At 37.4% G+C, this 23821-nt stretch overlaps 1 protein-coding gene and 1 pseudogene across 1 annotated transcript in view; one reads left to right on the top strand and one right to left on the bottom strand.

Annotated features, from left to right (window-relative positions):
* Positions 1–23821, bottom strand: part of LOC114048300 (fibrillin-2-like) — a 130610-nt gene that overhangs the window by 58781 nt on the left and 48008 nt on the right. Inside the window, 2 exon segments of the mRNA XM_027869188.1 lie at positions 861–986; positions 6513–6551. Coding sequence (XP_027724989.1) covers positions 861–986; positions 6513–6551 — 165 coding nt within the window.
* LOC114048283 lies at positions 2058–6111 on the top strand (annotated as a pseudogene).

Below are 23821 nucleotides of genomic sequence, written 5' to 3'. Positions count from 1 at the left end.
ATTTGTTCTATGAAGTTTGGATTCAGTCAAAGTGCTACACTTGAGGACTTAGAGGGCCACATGTGGGCCTCGAGGCCGCAGGTTCCCTATTCCTGTTTTAGGCTCTGGAACAATATAAAGCCTCTAGAACATAGTGAAAGAAATTGGTTCAAAATTGGAAAAATAAAGTTGATAAAAAGTACATATTGACTAGAGTTACGACATACAACTGGATTTGCAATCCATTGAATTCATTCATCGATTATCTTAGACAAGTCCTAGTGGACTCAGAATTGAGTGGTAGGATGAGGGGTGATGGAAACCATGTATTGCTTTCAGTGATCCCAAACTGCTTGCAACCACAAAAATTTCTCTCTTTAATATAATTATTTCTCTGATTATGTTACCATAAACTATGCAACATCATGATAAAAGAAGAATTAAAATTATATAAACCCAGTGACCAATGGGTAACCCAAGGGAAAGCTCCATTGTGGGAATAAGTAGGTTACAGAATGTTAATAACAATAGTGGGATGAAAGATACTATACATATATGCATATGTGATTATATGTAATGCATAGACATATGTCACATATATATCATCTATCTGACTGCAAAAAAGATAACTAATCTTGCATTAAGAATGAGATTATAGTACTCCTAATATTTTAAAAAGAACCAGAGGAAATTCTGTTGGTCTGATTCTGTGGAGAATATATTGAAAACATGGACAAGAACTGCATAAAATAAAGGGTGGAGGGATTGTAGAAGGTGTAGTTTAGGTGGGTATCTGCAATGATGAAAACAAGAATCCATTATGGAATTAAGTAGTAACAAAATGGTAAATATTGAGTCTAAGGTGTCATTTCAAACCTTACCAAAGCATCTCCATCCATTATCAGAAAAAATAAAATGTGTGGGGTAGGCACATTGGAAACCCCATAGAGTATTTATGCAAGAGTCAAAAAGGCAGATGTTGGGATCTTCATCACATTCATTTATATCTATAAAATAATAGGAAAAAAAGATTCAAAATTGCCTTTCCTCATGCTAATTTAATGAATTCTATGTTTTCTAGAAAATTACATGTTTAATCCTAAGACTACTGTAAGATAAAAAATAAACAAACAAAAAGAGGTAGTACAGTGGATAAAACTGAATTTGGAGTCAGGAAGAACTAGATTTGAAACCTGCCTCAGACACTTACTAGCTGTGTGATGCTGGGCAAATCACTTAATCTCTCTGTCCCTTATATGTAAAATGGTGATAACTACAGCCCCTACCTCACAGGGTTGGTTTGTTATAAAGATCAAATCAGTAAAGATACATAAAGTGTTTTGCAGACCTTAAAGCTCTATATAAATACTAGCTATTATTATTTTAAAATATGAGTTATATCCAATTCTTACTTCTAGTTACTATTCTTGCTTCAAAATTAAAAATTATATCTGCTACCCCTCCCACATACACACACATAGCAGTAAGGCTTAATGAAGAAAGAACTAATTTCAAATTCAGGAAAATATGCATTCAAATTCAGCCTCTGATACATAAATTCTCTAAGCCTCTGAATTGTAAAGAAATGCCTGACCTACATTGGTAGAGGGAGTTTTCTCAGCTGGGGATTCAGTTCTAGTCTCTAACCCTTTGATATGTACATACTGGGGGATCTATTCAAGTGTATTTATAGAAAAAAAAAGTCATTCATATCATTCTCGAGAAGCAATCTACCTGAATAAAAATGACAAACAGATCCTACTATAAAAGGGGGCAAAATAATAAACTGTTAAAAAAAGTTTCTAAAGGCACAAAACAGGGAACAAGCATTTACTCACTGTATGCAAAGTGCAAAGCATTTTACAAATATTATCTAATTTGATCCTCACAACAATTCTATGACATAGGTGGTATGATTATCCCCATTTTAGAATTGAGGAAACTGAGGTGGAGGGTAAGGCTTGCCCAGGGTCAAAGAGCTAGTAAATATAGGAAATAAAAGTTTTCAGATACAATGAAAGATGATTAAATTGATGGCTTCCTGATTAAAAGATAAAGTGAGACTTCCTGGAGTCAAGATGATGGAGTAAGCACTAAATTGCTGTAGCTCTCCCATATTCACCTCAAAACAACAATAAAACAGTGACTTAGAAGAAATCTAGGAACAGCAGAGAAAGCAGAAAGAAGGGGTGAAGTGGTCTTAAAAGCCCGGGTGACTTGGAGGATTGGCAAGGCAGGTCCATCTCACTCAGATAAAAGGGGAGCTCATTCCGGGATAGGAAGCATCCCAGCAAGCCAGCAGCAAGCCCCATCTCAGCAAACTAGCTAGAGATCTTGAGTCCCAATATGTTGGAGCAGGCAAATGCCTTAAGATAGCCAGGGGAACCGGCAAACTCCAGCTCCAAGAACCACTATGTGCTTCACCAAAGCCTAGGGCAAACAGGTATCCTCCAACAGCCAGAACTCCACATGCATCAGCACAGCCCTAGGCAGACGGGCATGTTCCACTGACCAGACCTCCTTGTGCTTCAGTGTAGCACCCAGGAAACACAGAAAAAACCCCACTGGGCCTCAGCACAAGCCAAATATCACCACAGGACCCCAGTTCAGCACCAGGTAAGCAGCCAGACCACAACAGCCTCCAGTCACCCCCAGCCCACTCCCTCAACATAGTACCAGACATAAGAGTTCCCCATGGGCCTCAGGACATCAGCACAGCACCAGGTAAACTGCAAGGGCCTACAGCCACTGACACAAGAAGCCTGAGACAGAGCCCCGTCTACCCTGGGAGCAGAGATCAATTAAAAAAAAAAAAAAAGGAAAAAGACCCCCCCATACCCCAAATGAGCAAAAACAACAACAACAAAAAAAAATAATCTCACCATAGAAAGATATTATGGTGACAGGGAAGACCAAGACATAAACTCAGAAGGGGACAATAATGTCAAAACAACTATCTGCAAAACCCCAAAGAAAAACAGGAAGTAGTCTCAACCCCAGAAAGAACTCATAGAAGAGCTCAAAAAGGAGCTTAAAAGGGAAAAGAAATGAGAGTGACACAACAGAATTATGAAAAAAGAATCAATAGCTTGGAAAACTTCTTAAAAAGTAGAACCGGCCAAATGGAAAAGGAGATACAAAAATCCACTGAAGAAAACAACTCCTTAAAGAGCACAATTTGCCAAATGGAAAAGAAAGTACAAAAGCTAATTGAGGAAAACAACACCTTATAAGTTAGAATTGGGCAAGTGGAAGTAAATGACTCTATGAGACATCAAGAATCAATCAAATTCAAAAGAATGAAAAAATGAAAATGGAAAATACCTCATGGGAAAAACAACTGAACTGGAAAATAGAGAGACAATATCAGAATCATTGCACTGAAAGCCATAATCAAAAGGAGGACCTGAACAGAATCTTTAAAAAAAAATTATCAAGGAAAACTGCCCTGATGTTCTGGAACCAGAGGGCAAAATAGGCATTGAAAGAATCCACCAATCACCTCAGGAAAGAGATCCCAAAACAAAAACCCAAGGAACTTGGGTTATAGCCCAGGAATAGTCAATTTCAGAACAGGAACACATACTACAAGTGGCCAGAAAGAAACAATTAAATATTGGGGAGCCACAATCAGGATCACATAGGACGTGGCAGCTGCAACAATGAAGGATCAGAAGTCATGGAACATGATATCCCCAAGGGCAAAGGAACTGTGATTACAACCAAGAATCACTTGCCCAACAAAATTAAGTATACTACATCAAGGCGGGGGAAAGGTCATTCAATGAAATAGAAGGATTTCAAGCTTTCATAAAGAGAAGACTGGAACTAAACCAAAAATTTGACCTCCAATATCAAGATCCAAGAGAAGCATAAACAGGTAAGAAGAGAAAAGAAAAGAAGAGATTTCAATAGAGCCAAACTGCTCACATCTGTACATGGGAAGATGATATTTGGAACTCTTAAAAATTTTATCACTAACAGTACAGATAGAAGGAATATACATAGACAGAGGGTATAAGTATAAGGGGAATTTGAAGGCATGACATAAAAAATTAAGGATGAGAAAGAGTATAATAGGTACAGAAGGAAGGAAGATGTAAAATGGTACAAATTATCACACATGAAGAGGCAAGAAAGACTTATTACAGTCAAGGTGAAGATGGGAGGGGGGAGGCAAGAGGCATCACTTGAACCTTACTCTCATTAGTATTGGCTCAAAAAGGGAATAATATAAATCAGGGGTGGGGAACTTGTGGCTAGGTCCTTCGGTGTGGCCTTTACACTGAGCCCAAGTTTTACAAAACAAATCCTTTTACTAAGGGATTTGTTCTGTGAAGTTTGGATTCAGTCAAAGGGTAGCACTTGAGGACCTATAGGGCTACATGTGGCCTAGAGGAGGCAAGTTCCCCACCCCAGATATACATAATCAACTGAATATAGAAATCTATCTTATCTGACAGGGAAGTATGAGGGGAGATCAGGTAAGGGAGGGAGGGTTGGGACTGACAGAAGGGAGGGCAGATCAGGGGAGGTGGTAGACAAAGCAAAATACTGTGGAGGGAAAGGGTGAAAAGAGACAGGATAGACAAGAGGAAGAACAGGATGGAGGGAAATACACAGGTAATAATCCTAACTGTGAATGTGAATGGGATGAACTGTCTCATAAAACAGAAGCAGACAGCGGAACGATCAAAAACCAGAATCCTATAATATGTTGCTTACACTTAAAGCAGAAAAACACACACAAGTAAACGTAAGGGGCGGGAGCAGAATATGTTATGCTTCAGCTGAAGAAAAAAAAAAAAAAAGCAGGGGTAACAATCCTGACAAAGTAAAAGCAAAAATAGACCTAATTAAAAGAGATAAAGGGCAAGGGCCACGCCCCCCTCCTCAGGCTTCGGAGAGGCTGTACCATTCCGCGTCCCACTCTCCAGTCACATCCCCTTTTTCATTCCTGTGGCTTTGCAGCCGCCTAGCCGCTGCTCACATGACCTCCTACACCCGGAAAACCGGCCCTCCCTCCCTACTACTTCCGCTCCTATCGATCCCAGGTTCCCGAGTTCATGGCAGCTCCGGGGCTGACATTACGTTACGGCAGGGGGCGAAAGTCACGTGTTCTCACCCCGCGTCCTGTCCCGAGAATGAGGGGATGGGGCGCGGGGGGCGGGGGGCAATGCGGCTCTGTAGAGCTGGGAACTGACCAACACCACGCAGGAAGGGCAGAGCATGGACGAGATCAATAAGCATGACAAGAAGCAGCAGCAGGGAATCGTGGCGGCCAAGCCCCCGACTAAGGATCACCATTACTTCAAGTACTGCAGGGTCTCAGCCTTAGCCCTACCGAAAGTGGGGATGCAGGCTGGATCAGGGGGCAACTGAAGTGATGGGTTTGAGGCTCGGGAAAGTGGATGGTGAAACCATGATCAGTATGGACAACTTTGCCTTATCAGTAGAGGGACTGAAATTCGCGTTAATGCATATGGCAGCATATATAGAAAATGCAAAACAGATGGGTCGACTCGAAAATGCAATGGCCTTGGCTCTCTGGGATTGATGTTATCATCCAGACACAAGAACCATTTTTAGCAGTAGTTATTGATCCAACAAGAGCAATGTCTGCAGGAAAAGTGAATCTTTGTGCCTTTAGGCCCTACCCAGAGGGCTATAAACCACCAGATGAAGATCCCCCCGAGTACCAGACAACTCCACTTAATAAAATAGAAGACTTTGGAGTACACTGCTAACAGTACTATGCTTTAGAAGTCTCTTTAAATCATCTTTGGATCACAAATTGCTTGAACGTCTGTGGAACAAATATTGAGTAAATACTCTGAGTTCTTCCAGCGTACTTACAAATGCAGATTATACCACTGGACAAGTCTTTGATTTATCTGAAAAACTGGAACAGTCAGAAAGAAGCTCAGCTTGGAGAAGGGAGTTTCATGTTTGGTTTAGAAACATATGACTAAAAGTCAGAAGACAAACTTCCTAAAGCAACAACAGACAGCCGTAAGACCAGCATAAGCAGCTATCAATGGATTGATGTCTCAGGTTATTAAGGATAAAGTTTTCAACCAAATTAGCATTTCTTTTTTTAAACATAAAACAATTATTTTAATTAGCTTATAAAGCAGATTTCAATTCCTTTTCCCAATATACAAAGGAATCCTACCATTTTTTTATAAGTAAAGTGTAAAAAATTTATTTGTATAAATAAAATTATCAATCCCTTGCATATACAAGTAGAAAATTCAGTCTCTTAATTCTGTCTCCAGATATATCCTTAATCTTAGAACTAAAAGCAAACTGGAGACATTGAAATTCATAGAATCTTAGAGCTAGAAGAGATCTTAGACATTCCAAGATTTTACAAGATATTAGAGGATATCTGATCTAATCTTATTTTACAGTCAAAGAAACTGATGCCTAGACAACTTAAGTGACTCACCTAAAGTTGTATTGCTACTGGAGTGTAATACATAGCAAATAAAATGTATTTTTTATGTTCACCAGAATGTGTAACATATAACTCAGACACCTGAGTTCTGATCTTACCTCTGACACTTCCTCTGTGACCATGACAAAATCTCAATATTTCCTAGCTTCAATTTCTTTTTTTAAGTTTTTTTCAGATTTTATTAATTTATTTATTTTTAGTTTTCAACATTCACTTAAGATAGATTTTCATAACCAACTAAGTGTGTGTTATTCCCTCCTTAAGCCAAATCTGATGAGAATAAGATTCACTCATTCCCTCTCACATTCCCCCATTTCCCCTCCACTGTAAAAGCCTTTTCTTGTCTGTTCCATGTGAGATTATCCCATTCTACCTCTCCCTTTCTCCTTCTTCCAGTATAATTCTCTCACCCCTTAATTTTATTCTTCAGATATCACCCCTTCATCTTCAACTCACCCTGTGCCCTCTATCTATCTATCTATCTATCTATCTATCTATCTATCTATCTATACACACACATATAATTTTTCCCTCCCACTACCCTAATACTGACAAAGGACTCATGAGTTACAAATATCATCTTTCCCTGCAGGAATGTAAACAGTTCAACCTTAATAAGTCCCTTATGATTTCTCTTTCCTGTTTACCTCTTCATGTTCCACTTGAGTCTTATATTTGAAAATCAAAATTTCTATTCAGCTCTGGTCTTTTCATCAAGAATGCTTGAAAGTCCTCTATTTTATTGAATGTCCATTTTACCCCCTGAAGGATTATACTCAGTTTTGCTGGGTGGGTGATTCTTGGCTGTAATCCTATCTCCTTTGACCTCCAGAATATTATATTTCATGCCCTGCAGTCCCTTAATGTAGAAGCTGCTAAATCTTGTGTTATCCTGATTGTGTTTCCACAATACTTGAATTGTTTCTTTCTGGCTCCTTGCAATATTTTCTCCTTGACCTGGAAATTCTGGAATTTGACTACAAGATTCCTAGGAGTTTTCCTTTGAGGATCTCTTCAGGAGGTGGATTCTTTCAACTTCTATTTTGCCCTCTGGTTCTAAAATATCAAGGCAGTTCCTTGATAATTTCTTGAAAGATGATGTCCAGGCTCTTTTTTTGATTATGGCTTTCAGATAGTCCAATAATTTTTAAATGATCTCTCCTAGATCTATTTTCCAGGTCAGTTGTTTTTCCAATAAGATATTTCACATTGTTTTCTATTTCTTCATTTTTTTGGTTTTGTTTTGCAATGTCTTGATTTCTCATAAAGTCACTAGCTTCCATTTGCTCCATTCTAATTTTAAGGAAGTATTTCCTTCAGTGAGCTTTTGGACTTCCTTTTCCATTTGGCCAATTGTGCTTTTTAAAGCATTCTTCTCCTCATTGGCTTTTTGGACCTCTTTTTCCATTTGGGTTAGGCTATTTTTTAAGGTGTTATTTTCTTCAATATTTTTTTGGGTTTCCTTGAGCAAGCTGTTGACTTGTTTTTCATGATTTTCTTCCATCACTCTCATTTCTCTTCCCAGTTTTTCCTCTACTTCTCTTACTTGCTTCTCAAAATCCTTTTTGAGTTCTCCCATGGCCTTGGACGAATTCATATTTGTACTGGAGGCTTTGGATGTAGGAGCTTTGACATTGTTGTCTTCTTTGTTAAGGTAGGGGTCTGCTTCCAGTGTAGAGAATGTACTGTCCCAAATATCAGGGGTTTTGTGCAGCTGTTACCAGAGATACTTCTAGGGACCTGTAAATTTTTAGTTCTTCCAAGGTGGTATGATTAAGGATGAGGTGTTTACTCCTTTCCTGACCTGTGCTCTGGTCTATGAGTGACCACAAGCACTCTTTTCTGCTTGGAACATGAGGGGGATTCCCTCTCCACTGCTGCCAGAAGCTCCACCACACCAGCACTCCTCCTTGCCTCAGGACTGCCACCCAAAACTATGACCAAGACCCAACCACAGGCAAAGCAAGAGAATCTTCCCTCAGCACCAGCAAAGAGATTCCCTGCAACACCCTCTTGATTAGCCACTCAATTTCCCCTCAGTCTGTGGGCGGAGAGCTCCGGAAGCCGTGCCCTCCCAGAGCTGCACCAGGACTTGGGGCCGGGACTGAGCTTCTTTCCTTTTCCTTTCACAGACTTTTCCTACTGACCTTCTAAGTTCCTTTTGGCAATCATGGGTTGAGAAGTCTGGAAACCGCCACAGCTGCCTGTGATTCAGTCCTCTAAGGCCTGCTTCAGGTTTGCTGAAGCCTGTTTTGCCTGCTCGCCCATGCTGAACTGCATTCCTCTCCCAGCCTGGTGTGATAGACCTTTCCAATCAACCATTCAGGTTGTCTTGGGCTGTAAATTTGTTTCACTCTGTGTTTTTGTGGATTCTGCTGCTTTAGAATTTGTTTAGAGCCATTTTTTACAGGTATTTGGGGGAGAGCTCAAGCAAGTCACTGCTTTTACTCTGCCATCTTGGCTCCTCCTCCGCACCCCCATTAATATTTTTATTAGTTTATTTTGATTTATCACCAATCACTTACATAAGCTTTTGAGTTTTAAATTTTTCTCACTGTGCCTTCCCAAGATGGCATGCAATCTGATATAGGCTATACATATACATTCCTATTAAACATATTTTCACATTAGTGGTATTGTAAAGAAGAATTAGAACCAATAGGAGGAACCACAAGAAAGAGAAAACAAAAAACAGCAGAAAAAAATAGCAAATAGTATGCTTCGATCTGTATTCAAACTCCATTGTTCTTTCTTTGGATGTGGATAGCATTTTCCATCATGAGGCCTTTGGAGGTGTCTTAGATCCTTGTATTGCTGAGAAGTGTTAAGTTTATCAATATTAGTCATTGCACAATGTGGCTGTTACTGTGTACAACATTCTCCTGGTTCTGCTCATTTCACTTGGCATCAGACCATACAAGTCTTTCCAGGTTTTTCTGAAGTCTGCCTGTTCATCATTTCTTATAGCACAACAAATTAATATTTCTTAAACAATAACATCAAGTAGTTACTCATTTCTGCCTTAGAGGCATTTCCTTTGTTTGACAGCTAACCCTAACCCTAACCCTTGAGAAAAATACTCAAGTTAACACTTTAAAATTGGTCATCAAAAATCTGATTTGCAAAACAAAGTGCTTTGAAATTCTGTTAGTTGTATTAAAAATATTTCAGATTACTTTGGAAAACTTCTTAAGAAGAAACTAAAAAATCATCACTTTGATATTGGGTTTTAGTTATTTATACTGATCACTGAGCTATAATAAAAATTCCTCTAAAATGAAAAAAAAGAGATAAGGAATGAAACTACATCTTGCTACAAGGTACACAGACAACGAAGCAATCAAATTAGAAGGGCAAGGAATAGTCTACTTGTCAGTTCTATTGTGAGGGGAAGAATTCATGACCAAACAAGAGATAGAGAGTATTATAAAATGTAGAATAATTTTGATCATATTAAATTGAAAAGATTTTGCACAAACAAAACCAGTGCAACCAAGATTAGAAGGAAAGCAGAAAGCTGGGGAACAATCTTTATAGCAAGTGTCTCTAATAAAGGCCTCATTTCTCAAATATATATAGAGAACTGAGTCAAACTGATGAGAATACGAGGCAAATGGTCAAAGGACATGAACAGGACAAGACAAATGGTCAAAGGACATGAACAGGCAGTTTTCAGATGAAGGAATCAAAGATGAAGATAGACATATGAAGAAGTGCTCTAAATCACTTTTGATTAGAGAAATGCAAATTATTACAACTCTGAAATCCACTTCACACTAATCGGATTGGCTAATATGATGAAAAAGAAAGAGGATAAATGTTGGACAGGATTTGGGGATATTGGGACACTAATGCACTGTTGGTGGAGTTGTAAACTGATCCAACCATTCTGGAGAGCAATTTGGAACTATGCCCAAAGGGCAACCCAACTGTGCATACCATTTGATCCAGCATTGCTGGTGGCAAAATATTGGAAATTGAGGGGATGCATATCAATTGGGGGATGGCTGAACAAGCTGTGGTATATGAATGTAATAGAATACTATTTTGCCATCAGAAACAATGAATAGGCACATTTCAGAAAAAAACATGGAAATATTTGTACAGGTAGATACAAAGTGAAATGAGCAGAAGCAGGAAAACAACATGCACAGTATTGGCAACATCGTGTGATGATTAACTATGAAAGACTCAGCTTTTCTCAGCAACCCAATGATCCAAGACAAGTACAAAGGGCTCACAAAGGAAAATACTATCCATATCCAGATAAATAACTGATAGATTCTGAATGCAGATTGAAGCATATTTTTTCACTTTATTCTTTCTTGTTTTTTTTTTCCTTTTGATCTTTCTTTTTCCACAACTGTGATGAATATGGAATTATGTTTTATATGATAGCATATGTATAAACTACATCAAACTACCTCCTATTTTCAGAAGAGGGGAGGGGTGGGAGGGAAGAGAAAAATTTGAAACTTGAAATCTTATAAAAATGAATGTTAAACATTTTCTTGATATGTAATTGTGGGAAAAAATAAAATACTATTTAAAAAAGATAAAGGGAAATCAGCCTTACAGGATTGGTTGGTGGTTGTTCTTTATTCTCCAAGAGAATAAAAATGACATCACTATGTGGGAGCTAAGGTACAGTGTGTCTGACTGTGGCTGATCAGAAATATGAGCTCAGAAGGCTTTGCACAAATAGTCCACATGAACATTTGAAGTGGAGATGTCTCTAAATTTGCACATCTCACATTTCTTTTGAGATACTGTAATTCTTCACTCATAGAGCAGAACAAATTTTTTGACATAGGCATGCCATGCTGGGCAGTCCTTTACCAGTATCTCCCATGTCATGCAATATATTCCAAAGTTCTTCTGAGAGAACTTGAAAGTGTCCTTGTACTGCTTCTTCTGACCACCATGTGAATGCCTGCCTTGTGTGAGTTCTCCTTAAAATAGTCTTTTAGGCAAATGTACATTTGGCATTTGAACAACATGCCCAGCCCATCAGAATTGTACTCTCTGTAGTACAATTTGAATGCTTGGCAGTTTAGCTCAAGAAAGGACTTCAGTGTCTGGAACTTTATCTTGCAAGATGATCTTCAGAATCTTCCTGGGACAAGTCAAATGGAAGCAATTCAGTTTCCTGGCATGATACTGGTAGACTGTCCATGTTTCACAGGTATACAACAGTGAGGTCAGCATAACAGCTCTGTAGAGCTTCAGTTTGGCAGGTAGTCCCACACTTTCCTTCAGAGCCTCACAAACACTGAGCTAGCACTGACAATGTGTGTGTCAACCTGATCATCTATGTGCACATCCCTGGAAAGTATACTGTCAAGGTAAGTGAATCCACAGCATTCAATATTTCTCCATTTGCTGTATCCAATGGTTCTACATATGAACAGTCTTGTGTTAGCTGGTAGAGAACCTGTGTCTTCTTGGCATTAATTGTTAGGCCAGAATTAGCATAAGGAGCAGAGAATTGATCCATACTTTATTGCACCTTGACCTCAGAGGCTGCATTGAGTGCACAGTCATCTGTGAACAAAAAAATCATGTACCAACTCCCCATCCACTTTGGGCTTGGCTTGTAGCCTTTTTGAATTAAATAATTCACAGTCAATGTGGTAGCTGACCTTGATGCCATTTTCATCCTCATTGAAGGCATCTGAGAACATTGTGAAAACATCATGTGGAAAAGCATCAGAGCAAGCACACAGCCTTGCTTCACTCCATTGCTGACTGGGAGAGCATCATCCATTATCCAGAACCTGTGCAAGCATGAAACTGACATATAATATTCATGATCTCTGGACACCTAAATTTTGCCATAATTTTCCACAAGCCCTCATGACTGATAGTAACATAGGCCTCGGTCAGATTGATGAACATTGTGTACCTCTATTCTGCTCTTGGTATTTCTCCTGGAGTTGTTGGGCAGCAAACACAGTATCAACTGTTCCTCAACTCTTTCTGGAGCCACACTGGCTCTCAGGTAGATGACCATCTTCCAAGTGAAGGATCAGCCTATTAAAGAGGATTATGGCAAAAATCTTGCCAGCAATGACTAAGAAAGGGATGCCACCCTCCCCTGCTGTGACTGTCACCCGACAATGTATTTCCTTTACCCTTACAGAGATGGACAATAGAGGCATCCTTCAACTCCTGGGGGAAAACCTCCTCTTGCCATATAACCCATTAAATGGAGTTAAATGCTGCTTTCTTAGAGACAGATGAACTATCATGTTGGTATACCCTGTGAAGTTCTTTTTTGTTTAGCAGCTTCTGAATATCTCCATCATTATTGTCAAACAAATCTTGATGTTTGTGGGTATTCTATGCCAGATGAGTAAATGTGAGGCTGTGCACCTGACAGCTGTCCACTCCTTTTCTTTTTCCACTGTTGCCGACCATGTACTGGCTCAGTTTTCCTCCGAGTTAGCAATAAACTCTTCCCACTGGGAAAAGTGTTCTAATCTGTTGACACTGTCTTCTGGTACTTGTCTTGCCTTGGGGCCCCCACTTTTGTTGAATGTGAATGTTTAACTTGGAAAGGATAAGTCTATGATCAGTCTAGCACTCTGTACCACACATTGCTTTTGTTACTCTCACATCCTGTGTGTATCTTCTCCTTACAATGACATAGTCTATTAAATGCCAATGTTTGCTGCAAGGGTGCACCCATATAGCTTAATTTCATTTAGGTAAATGGAAAACCATATTGGTGATAAGAAGGTCATGAGATACACAAGTCCTCAGAAGGAAGTGAACATTGCTGTTGCTATTTCTGACTCCATTCTTCCCAAGGGCTTCTTGCCATGTCTGGTAGTCTGTGCTCACTCTTACATTAATGTCACCCAGAATTATGATGAGGGTCTCCAGATCTTCATAAATGTTTTTTTTAACCTCATTAGGATTCACCATATTGGGAGTATACATACTGATGATGATGGCATGGAGCTTTCCTATAAGTGGCGATTATATTGTCATGAGCCTGTTGTTTACTCTTTTTGGTTGGCATATAAGCTTCTTGACTAGATTAGTTTTGATTGGAAATCCTATGGCAGCTTCATGTTACTGTCTTTCAATGTGGCTGCTCTAGAAAAATGTATATCCAGCTCCAGCTTCAGTAACGGGTCCTTCATTTGCCAGCCTTGTTTCACTCAGGGCTACAACTTGGATGGGATTCCTGCTGAGTTCTCTCACAACAATTACTGTTTGTCTTTCAGGTCTACTGGATTTCATGTTGTCCATAAGTGTGCACACATTCCGTGTACCAATGGTGAGTGGAATCACCTTTGCAAAAGTTTTTGTGCATTTTTGTGTGTTTCCACCACAGGGAGGGATCCCTGCCAGCCAAGGTAAGCAGGCCAGGGTTAGCTTAGGTGAAGCAGATAATTTTCAGGGCACCTTTTCTAGTCCCTTCCTCATTCCAGGTGTGCAGAGTGGTCCTTCAAAAAGACTGCTCAAACAAGCAGGGGCTGCCAAATCCCACTGCTGCTTCAGTACAATGAGAAGATGATTGTATGGCCTGGGCTACCTGTCTTCAGGGTTTCACTACAACTCCCAATGTATCTGTACGTATTGATTTATCACATGCCTGTCACCACATCACTTTGAAGTATGCAAAAACAGTAAAATGGTGTGGATGATGTCTTTTTATTTGCCCATAAACTGGATTTAATTGAGGCAGAGTTGCACAAAGTCATTGGCCTTACTCTCTCTTCCAGAGTCATCAAAGTCCAGTGGCAAGACAAAAGTCAAGATGACTGGCAATGGCCCAGGATGCAGTAGATGGCCCTGGTGTCTTTGATGTCTAACCAAGCTCTAAGCACTCTATGATGCCTGCTTCTGCTGCTTTCATGGTCATTGGAACAATTTATTCTCATCTGCCCATTCTACCAGGGGAAGTCTTCACATGCTTGATGTAGACACCCCCTTAACTCACCGAAGGTTTTGAGATCCATCAGTTACCTCAACATGGTTTAATCTATCTGCTGAAACTGTTTATTGATATGTGACCACTGTGCATGCTATAGCTTCTTAAAGCCACAGGTGAGAGGTGGGTGAATCAGATGGGCACCAAAGGTGGAAAGCTGTGCTTAAAAAGGGCTTGACAACTCTCAAATCAGAGGTACTAGTCTTCCCTGAACTTACCCTACACCCCCTTATGGGATAAGGATATATGAAAAAGCATCTATTAAACACTTAGTATATACAAAGAACTGTGCAAAGAGCTGGAAAGACAAACAGAAAAGCTAGACAGTTGCCACTTTCAGGTAGATTCTAATAGGGAGCCAACACATATTTCAGCTCCCAGTGAAATTTAACAACAAAATGGTCCTCAGAGTGCAATGGTAAAGCAGATAGTAATGCATCTTCTTTAATGTTATTTCCATAAATATAACTAGATCTATTTCTAATGTTTAATCCTTCTACAATGCTAAGGCTTTCCTTTAATAAGAACTTTGTTTTCTGAGTGTTTAGTAGATGTGGTTGCTAAGAGACAGGACTGCAACACATATGGAGTAAGTTGCCAGGTCACATGTATATGAGTTGCTTCCCTGGACTATGGTTCCTAGTGCCATGTTGAAAGAAGGGTCAATGGTTTTGGGGATATTGTTATGTTCCTGGGCTCAGGATCTAGTACTATTTCTACCAGTCTGAGGAAAGGTAGTAGTACAGATGGTTTGATCTTTGTGTTCTTTTTTTCTAATCAATCCATATACAATTTTTCCTGAAAGTTCCAGGTTCTGACAGACACTAGGAGAACAAGAGCCCAGGAAAGTAACATATTCATTAGTTTCCTGAGAGGGGGAGAGGGAGAGGGAGAGGGAAAGGGAAAGGGAGAGGGAGAGAGAGTCCTTAATTTTACAGATGAAGAATCTAAGGACCAGAGAGATTACAGTGAAGAAACTGAGGCCCAGAGAGCTCACAAAGCACATAACTAGTAAGTATCTGAGGCAGAATTTGAACTCAGGTCTTCCTAACTCCACATCCAGCACTCTTTCCCCACCATCACCAGTTCTCAATGCATGGTCTGGGGACTGCTGGTGGTACCCAAGACCCTTCAAGGATCCATGAGATCAAAATTAATTTTATAAAAATACTTAAATGTCTTAATTTTCTAATGTGGTTAATATTATGGATATAACCCATCCAAATAAAAGCTGTTGGGAGAATACTTGATCATTTTTAAGAAATGGGGAAATGGGTCCTGAGGCCAAAAAATACCACTGCCTTACACTGTGCTTCACATAGCATAACATTTTCACTAGTTAAAATATAGGGGCAAAGCTCTTCCTAGGCTGTATACAAAAGTTCTTAAAGGCTGAATATATTCAGTACTTTGAAATTTTTCTTTGGAAACTAAATTCCTTAAATAATAAAGAAATTAAAAGTAGTAGAACAGTATACATTGACCACAAATGGATAAAAGGGTTACAATTGTATGCAGAGGAATAAATGGATAGCGAATGAAAAGAAACATGGAAGAAAGGACTGAGTTCAATTGCATCTCTCACCCTACCTGTGCGATCTTGGGAAAGTCACTTAACTTCCTTGGGCCTCAGTTTCCTCATTTGTAAAATGAGGGGGTTGTATAAGACTCACTCTGAGGTTCCTTCCAACTCTAATTTTATGATCTTATGTTCTACTGTTTTGACTGAATTGATTGATGATAATGTAGTATTTTTGAATGGCCTTTTCATTTAATTTCTTGCCTAGTTGACAGAAGAGATTGATGCAAACATTTCTTTTGTGATCATTTATCCATAGCCTGTATAAAAATTGTAATTCTAATTACAAATAGTCACTCTTCTTTTAATTATTTCCTATTAACCCTGCATATAGCTTGCTTTGTATATATTTCTTTGCATGTTGTCTCTCCTGTTAGATCATAAGCTCTTTAAGGGCAGATACTGTCTATTGCTTATTTTTGTATCCCTAGAATTTAGCACAGTGCCAGGGACAGAGTAGGCTATAAATGTTTACTGATCGATGATGATTGATCTAAATATTATAGTTATGTAACATAAAACATAAGCATATTCATTTATAATAATAATTTTCCCTTAATTTCATTTTTTATTTAGTATGTCATGTTACAACTGAAAGGATTGAAAAGAAAAAAAAAGGTAGATTTAAGTACTTACCTAGACAATTATTATTATGAGTAAGTTCAAACCCTGGGTAGCAGAGACAGGTATAGGATCCAACTGTGTTTCTGAATGTTCCATTTCCAGACAGATGATGCTCACATTCATCAACATCTACAAAGAAACATTTATATGAGGGAATTCTTTTTCTCCTTGTCAAATACAGTATGAACATTAACAAATTCTATCTATGAATTAAATTAATTTTGCTACTTAATAAAACCTCACAAATGAGATTAATTGAAGAAAAGTCAAGTATGAATCACTTAAAACTTTAAATTACAGAAATTTTTAGTAATGAGATGATTTTTTAGAACATACGATAGCTAGAACTATGGTAAGAATGTATAGGGGACCTGAGTTAGTAAATAGAAGAAAGCTATGTATAATTAGCATGAACTTAAATATATTAGGGGGTAAATAGTTCTTCCAAAGAAAAAAACTTTTTTTTTTTTGGTTAGGACATGATCATTAATCATTTTAAATATTCTCCAGGAAACCTTGTTCACATTATTAGTGTGTTTAGCAAACTTCTACTTAAAAGAGGTTAATGGCACCTCACTGATCTCCAAATTAAAATGGTCACATTGTATAAATTTGAAGGGTCATATTTAAAGAATAATACTATAAATGAATCATCACAATATAGTTATTTCCAATAAACTTTTCAAAGAATTCAAGAAAGAACTTAAATGGAGTCGACTCTGATCTTTGGTGAAAAGCATAGCACTTTATGCCTCTAGTTTCCATTGAAATATAACGAATGAATACATGCAAAAAAGTTTATTAAGCACTGATTTTGACATCTAAAAACTGCTACTAAAGTAATTAACTTAACTTCTCTGACCCTTAATTTCTTCATCTGTAAAATGGAGATAAAATATTATCTCTAGTAATTAGCTTATTAGAGTGGTGAGAAAATAAACCACAACCTAAAATACTCTGCAAACTTTAAAGTGCTATATATTTTATGTATATCCTTTTTAAAATACTAGTCTGTTCTTGATATAGGCTTCCCTTCCCCTTGTAACAACAACCACAACAACAAATAATTAAGGAAAATTGAGCAATAGAGTAACCACATCTGACAGCATATGCAATATTCCACATCCATATTCCCCCACCTCTCTCCCAACCTGAGGATGCTCTTTTTTTTTGAATCATCTGTTTACTGGGATCGAATTGATCATTGCATTAATTTGTTTAGTTGCCTTTTATAGTTGTTTTTATATAGATTATTGCAGTAATGTATCTGGTTCTGGTTCTGTCTACCTTCACAAGATCTCTCATACCTAACCCCTGCTCTCTACTCACAACTACCACTTTACTTCGGGTTCTTACCACCTTTTGCCTAGATTATTCCAACAGCCTAGTTGGTCTCCCTGCTTCAAGTCTCTCCCCGCTCCTGCCTATCTGCTGCCAGAGTGCTTTTCCTTAAAGCACAGATCTGACCATACAACTTCTCTATATTAACAATGGCTTCCTATTGCTTTTAAAGTAAAATGTCAACTTATTCCAACAGCCATGAAGGCAGCTGAAGCAGGTGTTATGTACCACTTAGAGCTTGGTTCGACATTAAAGATTCTAAGATAATCCACTGCATTTTGGGCCAGTCATCTTGACTTTTGTCTTGCCAGTAGACTTTGATGATTTGGGAAGAAAGAGTAGGGCCAATGACTGTGCACAACTCTGCCTCATTTAAATCTAATTCATGCACAAATCATCACCTATCATTGGTCCTCTTTGAAAATTAAGGTTGAACAACAAGGATAAAATGTAAACTCTGCTGTTTAGTTTTCAAAGTCCTACATAACCCGGCCCCAATCTTCTATTTATCTCTCAGCTCTGGGCATTCTGGCTGTCCATCATACCTGGAATACTCTCCTCTTTTCTGCTCTGACTCCTGGACCCTCTGGCTTCTCAACTAAAATCCTATCTTTTGCTGGAAATCTTCTCTAGCCTATCTTAATTCTAGCGCCTTAACTCCATCAATTACTCCTTTTTAAAATTAATTTATTTTGATTTATCAACAATCACTTCCATAAGCTTTTGAGTTTTAAATTTTTCTCTCCTTACCTCCCCACCTCCCTCCCCAAGATGGCACACAATCTGATAATAGGCTATACATATACATTCTTATTAAACATATTTTCACATTAGTGATGTTGTAAGAATTAGAACCAATAGGAGGTACCACCAGAAAGAGAAAACACAACAACAGAAGGAAAAAATAGCAAATAGCATGCTTCAATCTGCATTCAAACTCCACAGTTCTTTCTTTGGATGTGGATAGCATTTTCCATCATGAGGCCCTTGGAGATATCTTAGATCCTTGTAGTGCTGAGAAGGGTTAAGGCTATCAACTTTAGTTATCATACAACATGGCTGTTACTGTGTACAACATTCTCCTGGTTCTGCTCACTTCACTCAGCATTAGACCATGCAAGTCTTTCCAGGTTTTTCTGAAGTCTGCCTGCTCATCATTTCTTATAGCACAATAGTATTCCATTACATTCATAAACCACAACTTGTTCAGTCATTCCCCAGTTGATGGGCATCCTCTCAATTTCCAATTCTTTGCCACCACAAAAAGAACTGCTATAAATATTTTTGTACATGTGAGTCCCTTTCCCATTTGTTTAATCTCTTTGGGATACAGCCCTAGGGATACAGCTGGGTCAAAGGGTATGCACATTTTTATAGCCCTTTGGCCATAGTTCCAAATTGCTGTCTAAAATGGTTGGATCATTTCACAACTCCACCAACAATGCATTAGTGTTCCAATTTTCCCACATCTTCTCCAACATTTATCATTTTCCTGTTTTGTCATGTTGGCCAATCTGGTAGGTATGATGTGGTACCTCAGAGTTGTTTTGATTTGCATTTCTCTAATCAATAGTGATTTAGAAGCATTTTTTCATATGACTATAGATGGCTTTAATTTCTTAATCTGAGAACTGCCTGTTCATATCCTTTGACCATTTATCAACTGAGGAATGACTTGTATTCTTATAAATTTGGCTTAATTATCTACGTATTTTAGAAATGAGGCCCTTATCATAGAGACTGGTTGTAAAAATTCCCAATTTTCTACTTTCCTTCTAATCTTAGTTGCATTGGCTTTGTTTGTGCAAAAACTTTTCAATTTAATGTAATCAAAGGTTTCCATTTTGCATTTCATAATGTTCTCTATCTCCTGTTTGGTCATGAATTCTTCTGTTCTCCATAGATCTGACAGGTACACTATTCCTTGCTCTCCCAGTTTGCTTACAGTATCAGCCTTCATATCTAAATCATGAACCCATTTTGACTTTATTTTAGTATATGGTGTGAGATTTTGATCTCTGCCTAGTTTCTGCCATATTCTTTTACAGTTTTCCCAGCAGTTTTTTTCCAAAGACTGGGTTCTTATCCCAGAAGCTAGAGTCTTTGAGTTGATCAAATAATAGATTACTATAGTCATTGACTACTGTGTCTTGCATACTTAACCTATTCCACTGATCCACCACTCTATTTCTTAGCCAGTACCAAGCAGTTTTGATGATTGCTTCTTTATAACACAATTTAAGATCTGGAATGGCTAGGCCACCTTCCCCTGCATTTCTTTTCATTAGTTTCCTTGATATTCTGGACCTTTTGTTATTACAAATGAATGTTGTTGTTTTTTTTCTAACTCTATGAAATATTTTTTGGTAGTTTGGTATGGCACTGAATAAGTAAATTAGCTTAGGAAGAATTGTCATTTTTATTACATTAGCTCGGCCTACCCATGAGCAATTGATGTTTTTCCAATTATTTAGATCTGACTTTATTTGTGTGAAAAGTGTTTTATAATTGTGTTCACATAGTTCCTGCATTTGTTTCAGTAGGCAGACTCCTAAATGTTTTATAATGTCTACAGTAACTTTAAATGGAATTTCTCTTTCTATCTCTTGCTGTTGAACTTTGTTGGATTTATTTGGGTTTATTTTATAGCTTACAACGTTGCTAAAGTTGTTTATTATTTCAAGTAGTTTTTTTACTTGATTCTCTAGGATTCTCTAAGTATATCATCATATCATCTGCAAAGAGTGATAGCTTTGTTTCTTCTTTGCCTATTCTAATACCTTCAATTATTTCCTATTTACCCTATATATACTTTGCTTTGTATACATTTGTTTGCATGTTATCTTCCCCATTAGATTGTTAGCTCCTTGACAGCAGGGATTATCTTTTGCCTCTTTCTGTATCACTTCTTTTTTGTATCACTAGCACTTAGTAGGTACTTAATATTTACTGCATGAGTGCTTGATCTCATCTAGGTCCCTATCACGAGGCAGCATATGAAAGTTGAAAAAATTGTATTCATACTATGTTTATTATAATGTATGATTTTTAAAAACCACATACATGTATTTTTCAAGTATTTTGGGACATAAATACATTTCACTAGACAATATTGGAAAAATAGAAAAATATTTTGATACTTTCTCAGGATATAATTAAGTTACTTGAGGAATTAAAAAGTATAATTCTTTATATCCCTACTCTAATTCTCCCATCTTAGGCCTAGTAGCATGAAATTATAGGGTCTCAATAAGTGACTGAAAAAGCTGTTAAGTGCCTGCTATGTACAAGGCACTAAGCTAAGTGCTGGAGATCCAAATTCAAGTAAGCAATACAGACCCTGGCCTTGAGGACCCATACTAATGGAGAAGACAATACATACGTAGTAGTGCTCAGGGAAGAATGTTTTAGTTAGAGATGTCAGAGGGAACAGGGACTGGTGCCATAAGGAAATGATTACATATCCTTTTAGGAATGGAGCTAGAGCTGGAAAGAGTGTTTGTGGGAGTGAAAGAGGGACATGACATGGAGATGGTCAGAGAAAGAAAATGAAAAATGAATTTCTTGATGTTCTTAGCATACTAGTGTAGCAGAAATCTAGGTTTGAGCTGTGTCAATGATTTGACCGCTTTGAAACTTTATTTCTTTATCTGCTAATGGGGATAATAATACCCATACTGTCCACCTCATTGAGAACTATTCTGAGAACAGGTTTTTGTAAATCCTAAACACCATATAAATGCAAACTCTATTGTCTATAATTTCAGTTGAAATTATGCTGCTTTTTTAAGATCATTATTAAAAACACCCAGAAACCTGTGCCTAAGAACACTTAAGGATTAAAACTGAAATTATTTCTCACCCATATACATAGTCTGGTCTTGTGGTGCTTTAAAGCCACTGTGACAGACACACTGATAACTTCCTTGCAAATCCACACATAAGCCATGACTACAGACATTAGGAATTTCCAAAAATTCATAGTGATTTAAAACAAAAATGTAAAATACATAATATACATAGCAGATCTCTGTAGTGAATCCTCAATAATAATATGCTATTACACATTCATGTTCCACAATTTGTTTAGCCATCTCCAACTCTAAGGGTACCTACTTGTTTTAAGCTACTTACTACCCCAAAAGTACTGCTATGAATATACTGGTATGTATAAGGCTTCTTCTAGGTCAACATTGACTATTTCTATCTTTTGCTGTATATGAGGTATTTTGATTTGAATATCTCTTATTTTTAGTGATTTGGAGACATATTTCATATGATTGCTCACAGTTTGCAATTTTTAAAAATAGATTTTATTGAAATTTTTACCACTTCCATTTCGCTTGTGTCCCTACCCTGAGAATTCTCCCAGATAATCACCACTTTGAACAAATAATTTTTAGAAATGAAGATAAAAATATCAGCAAAATCAGTGAACACATTAAAAAATTTGACATAATATGCAATGCTCTACACCTGTGGATTCCCACCTCTGTAAGAAGTAGAGGGAGGTACTGTCTCTTATTTCTTTTTTTAGGCCAACTTTGTATATTCTAATTTTACAACTCAGTTTCCCTTTTTTTATTTTAAATTTACATTGTAATCACTGTGGATATTGTTTTCCTGGCTTTATTTACTTTATTTTGCAGTAGTCCATGTAAGTCTTTTAATATTTCACTGAATCTATCATGTTCACTTTTTGTTATAGAAAAGTAATATTTCATTACATTCACATACCATAAACTGTTTGGATACTCCCTAATCAATGAGTATCAACTTCATTATTTAGTACTAAAGTGTTGCTATAACTATTTTGATACAGATTGGAGCTGTTATTTATCAATGACCACCTTGAAGTATACACCTGGCAGTAGCATCTCTGGGTCAAAGGATAAGGACAAAGCAAAATAAAATATAATTCCAAGTTGCTTTCTGGAATGATTGAAGCACTTCACAGCTCCATCAACAAAACATTAGTTTGTCTATCTTCCCAAAGCCCCTCTGACTTTGACCTGTCCTGTCTTTTGTCATCTTTGACAATTGGCTGGATATAAGCGAAAACCTCAGGCTTTTTTTTGACTGAAAAGATTGACTTAAAATGTTTGGCTTAAAATTATTTGCATGGAGATTTTGTCTTATAAAATTCTTATTTAAAAATAATTTATTTTAAATAATTTATTTTAAAATACCAATTTCTGTGATATGTCCTTTGGCCATACACATTCAGCGCAATTTCTAACATCTGCTGTATGTATAATTTAAAATATAGTGTGGTTTTTCATAATAATGAAAACTCTTTCACAAAAGATTCATATACTTTCGTTAGACAATACTTAGTGAAGCACTGTATTATTTAGTATTATATTTTGATTAATTGTACTCTGGCAAACAGAACCCTTAGCCTTTTGTATGAAACTGGAAATCAAAGGTATAGAATAAGAAGATTCTATGTTATACAAAACCCTTAAAGATTAGTGTTTTAAAAATTGTCTTTCTGATGTGTCTTACAGTTTGAGAAATCACTCTGAAAAACTATACTGATCTTCGCTGTTAAGGTCCATATAATGAGACCTTTCCCATAAACTGGGGAACGGGCAATTTAAAAAAAAAAAAAACAACAAAAAACTACAGAACTATAGCTGGAAGATTAGGTTAACAATATATTATCGCATGGTATAGTGATTTACACAGTACAATTCCTGGTGTAGTGGACAGATTACTAGATTAGGAGTGAGAAGATGAGAGTTCTAGTCTCAGTTATGCCACTATGTAACTGTTAGCCAAAGAATTTAACCAGAAGGTCTTCTTCTCAATCATACCAAATTACCTAGTTATTAATGGACATTTTAGAAAAGTTCCTCAGTTATAAGAACTGAAACAAAAAGGGTTCAAA

Source organism: Vombatus ursinus, unplaced genomic scaffold (assembly GCF_900497805.2).
Source record: "Vombatus ursinus unplaced genomic scaffold, bare-nosed wombat genome assembly UNPS02014792.1, whole genome shotgun sequence".
Taxonomy (NCBI): domain Eukaryota; kingdom Metazoa; phylum Chordata; class Mammalia; order Diprotodontia; family Vombatidae; genus Vombatus; species Vombatus ursinus.
This window is presented reverse-complemented; position numbering and strand designations above follow the sequence as displayed.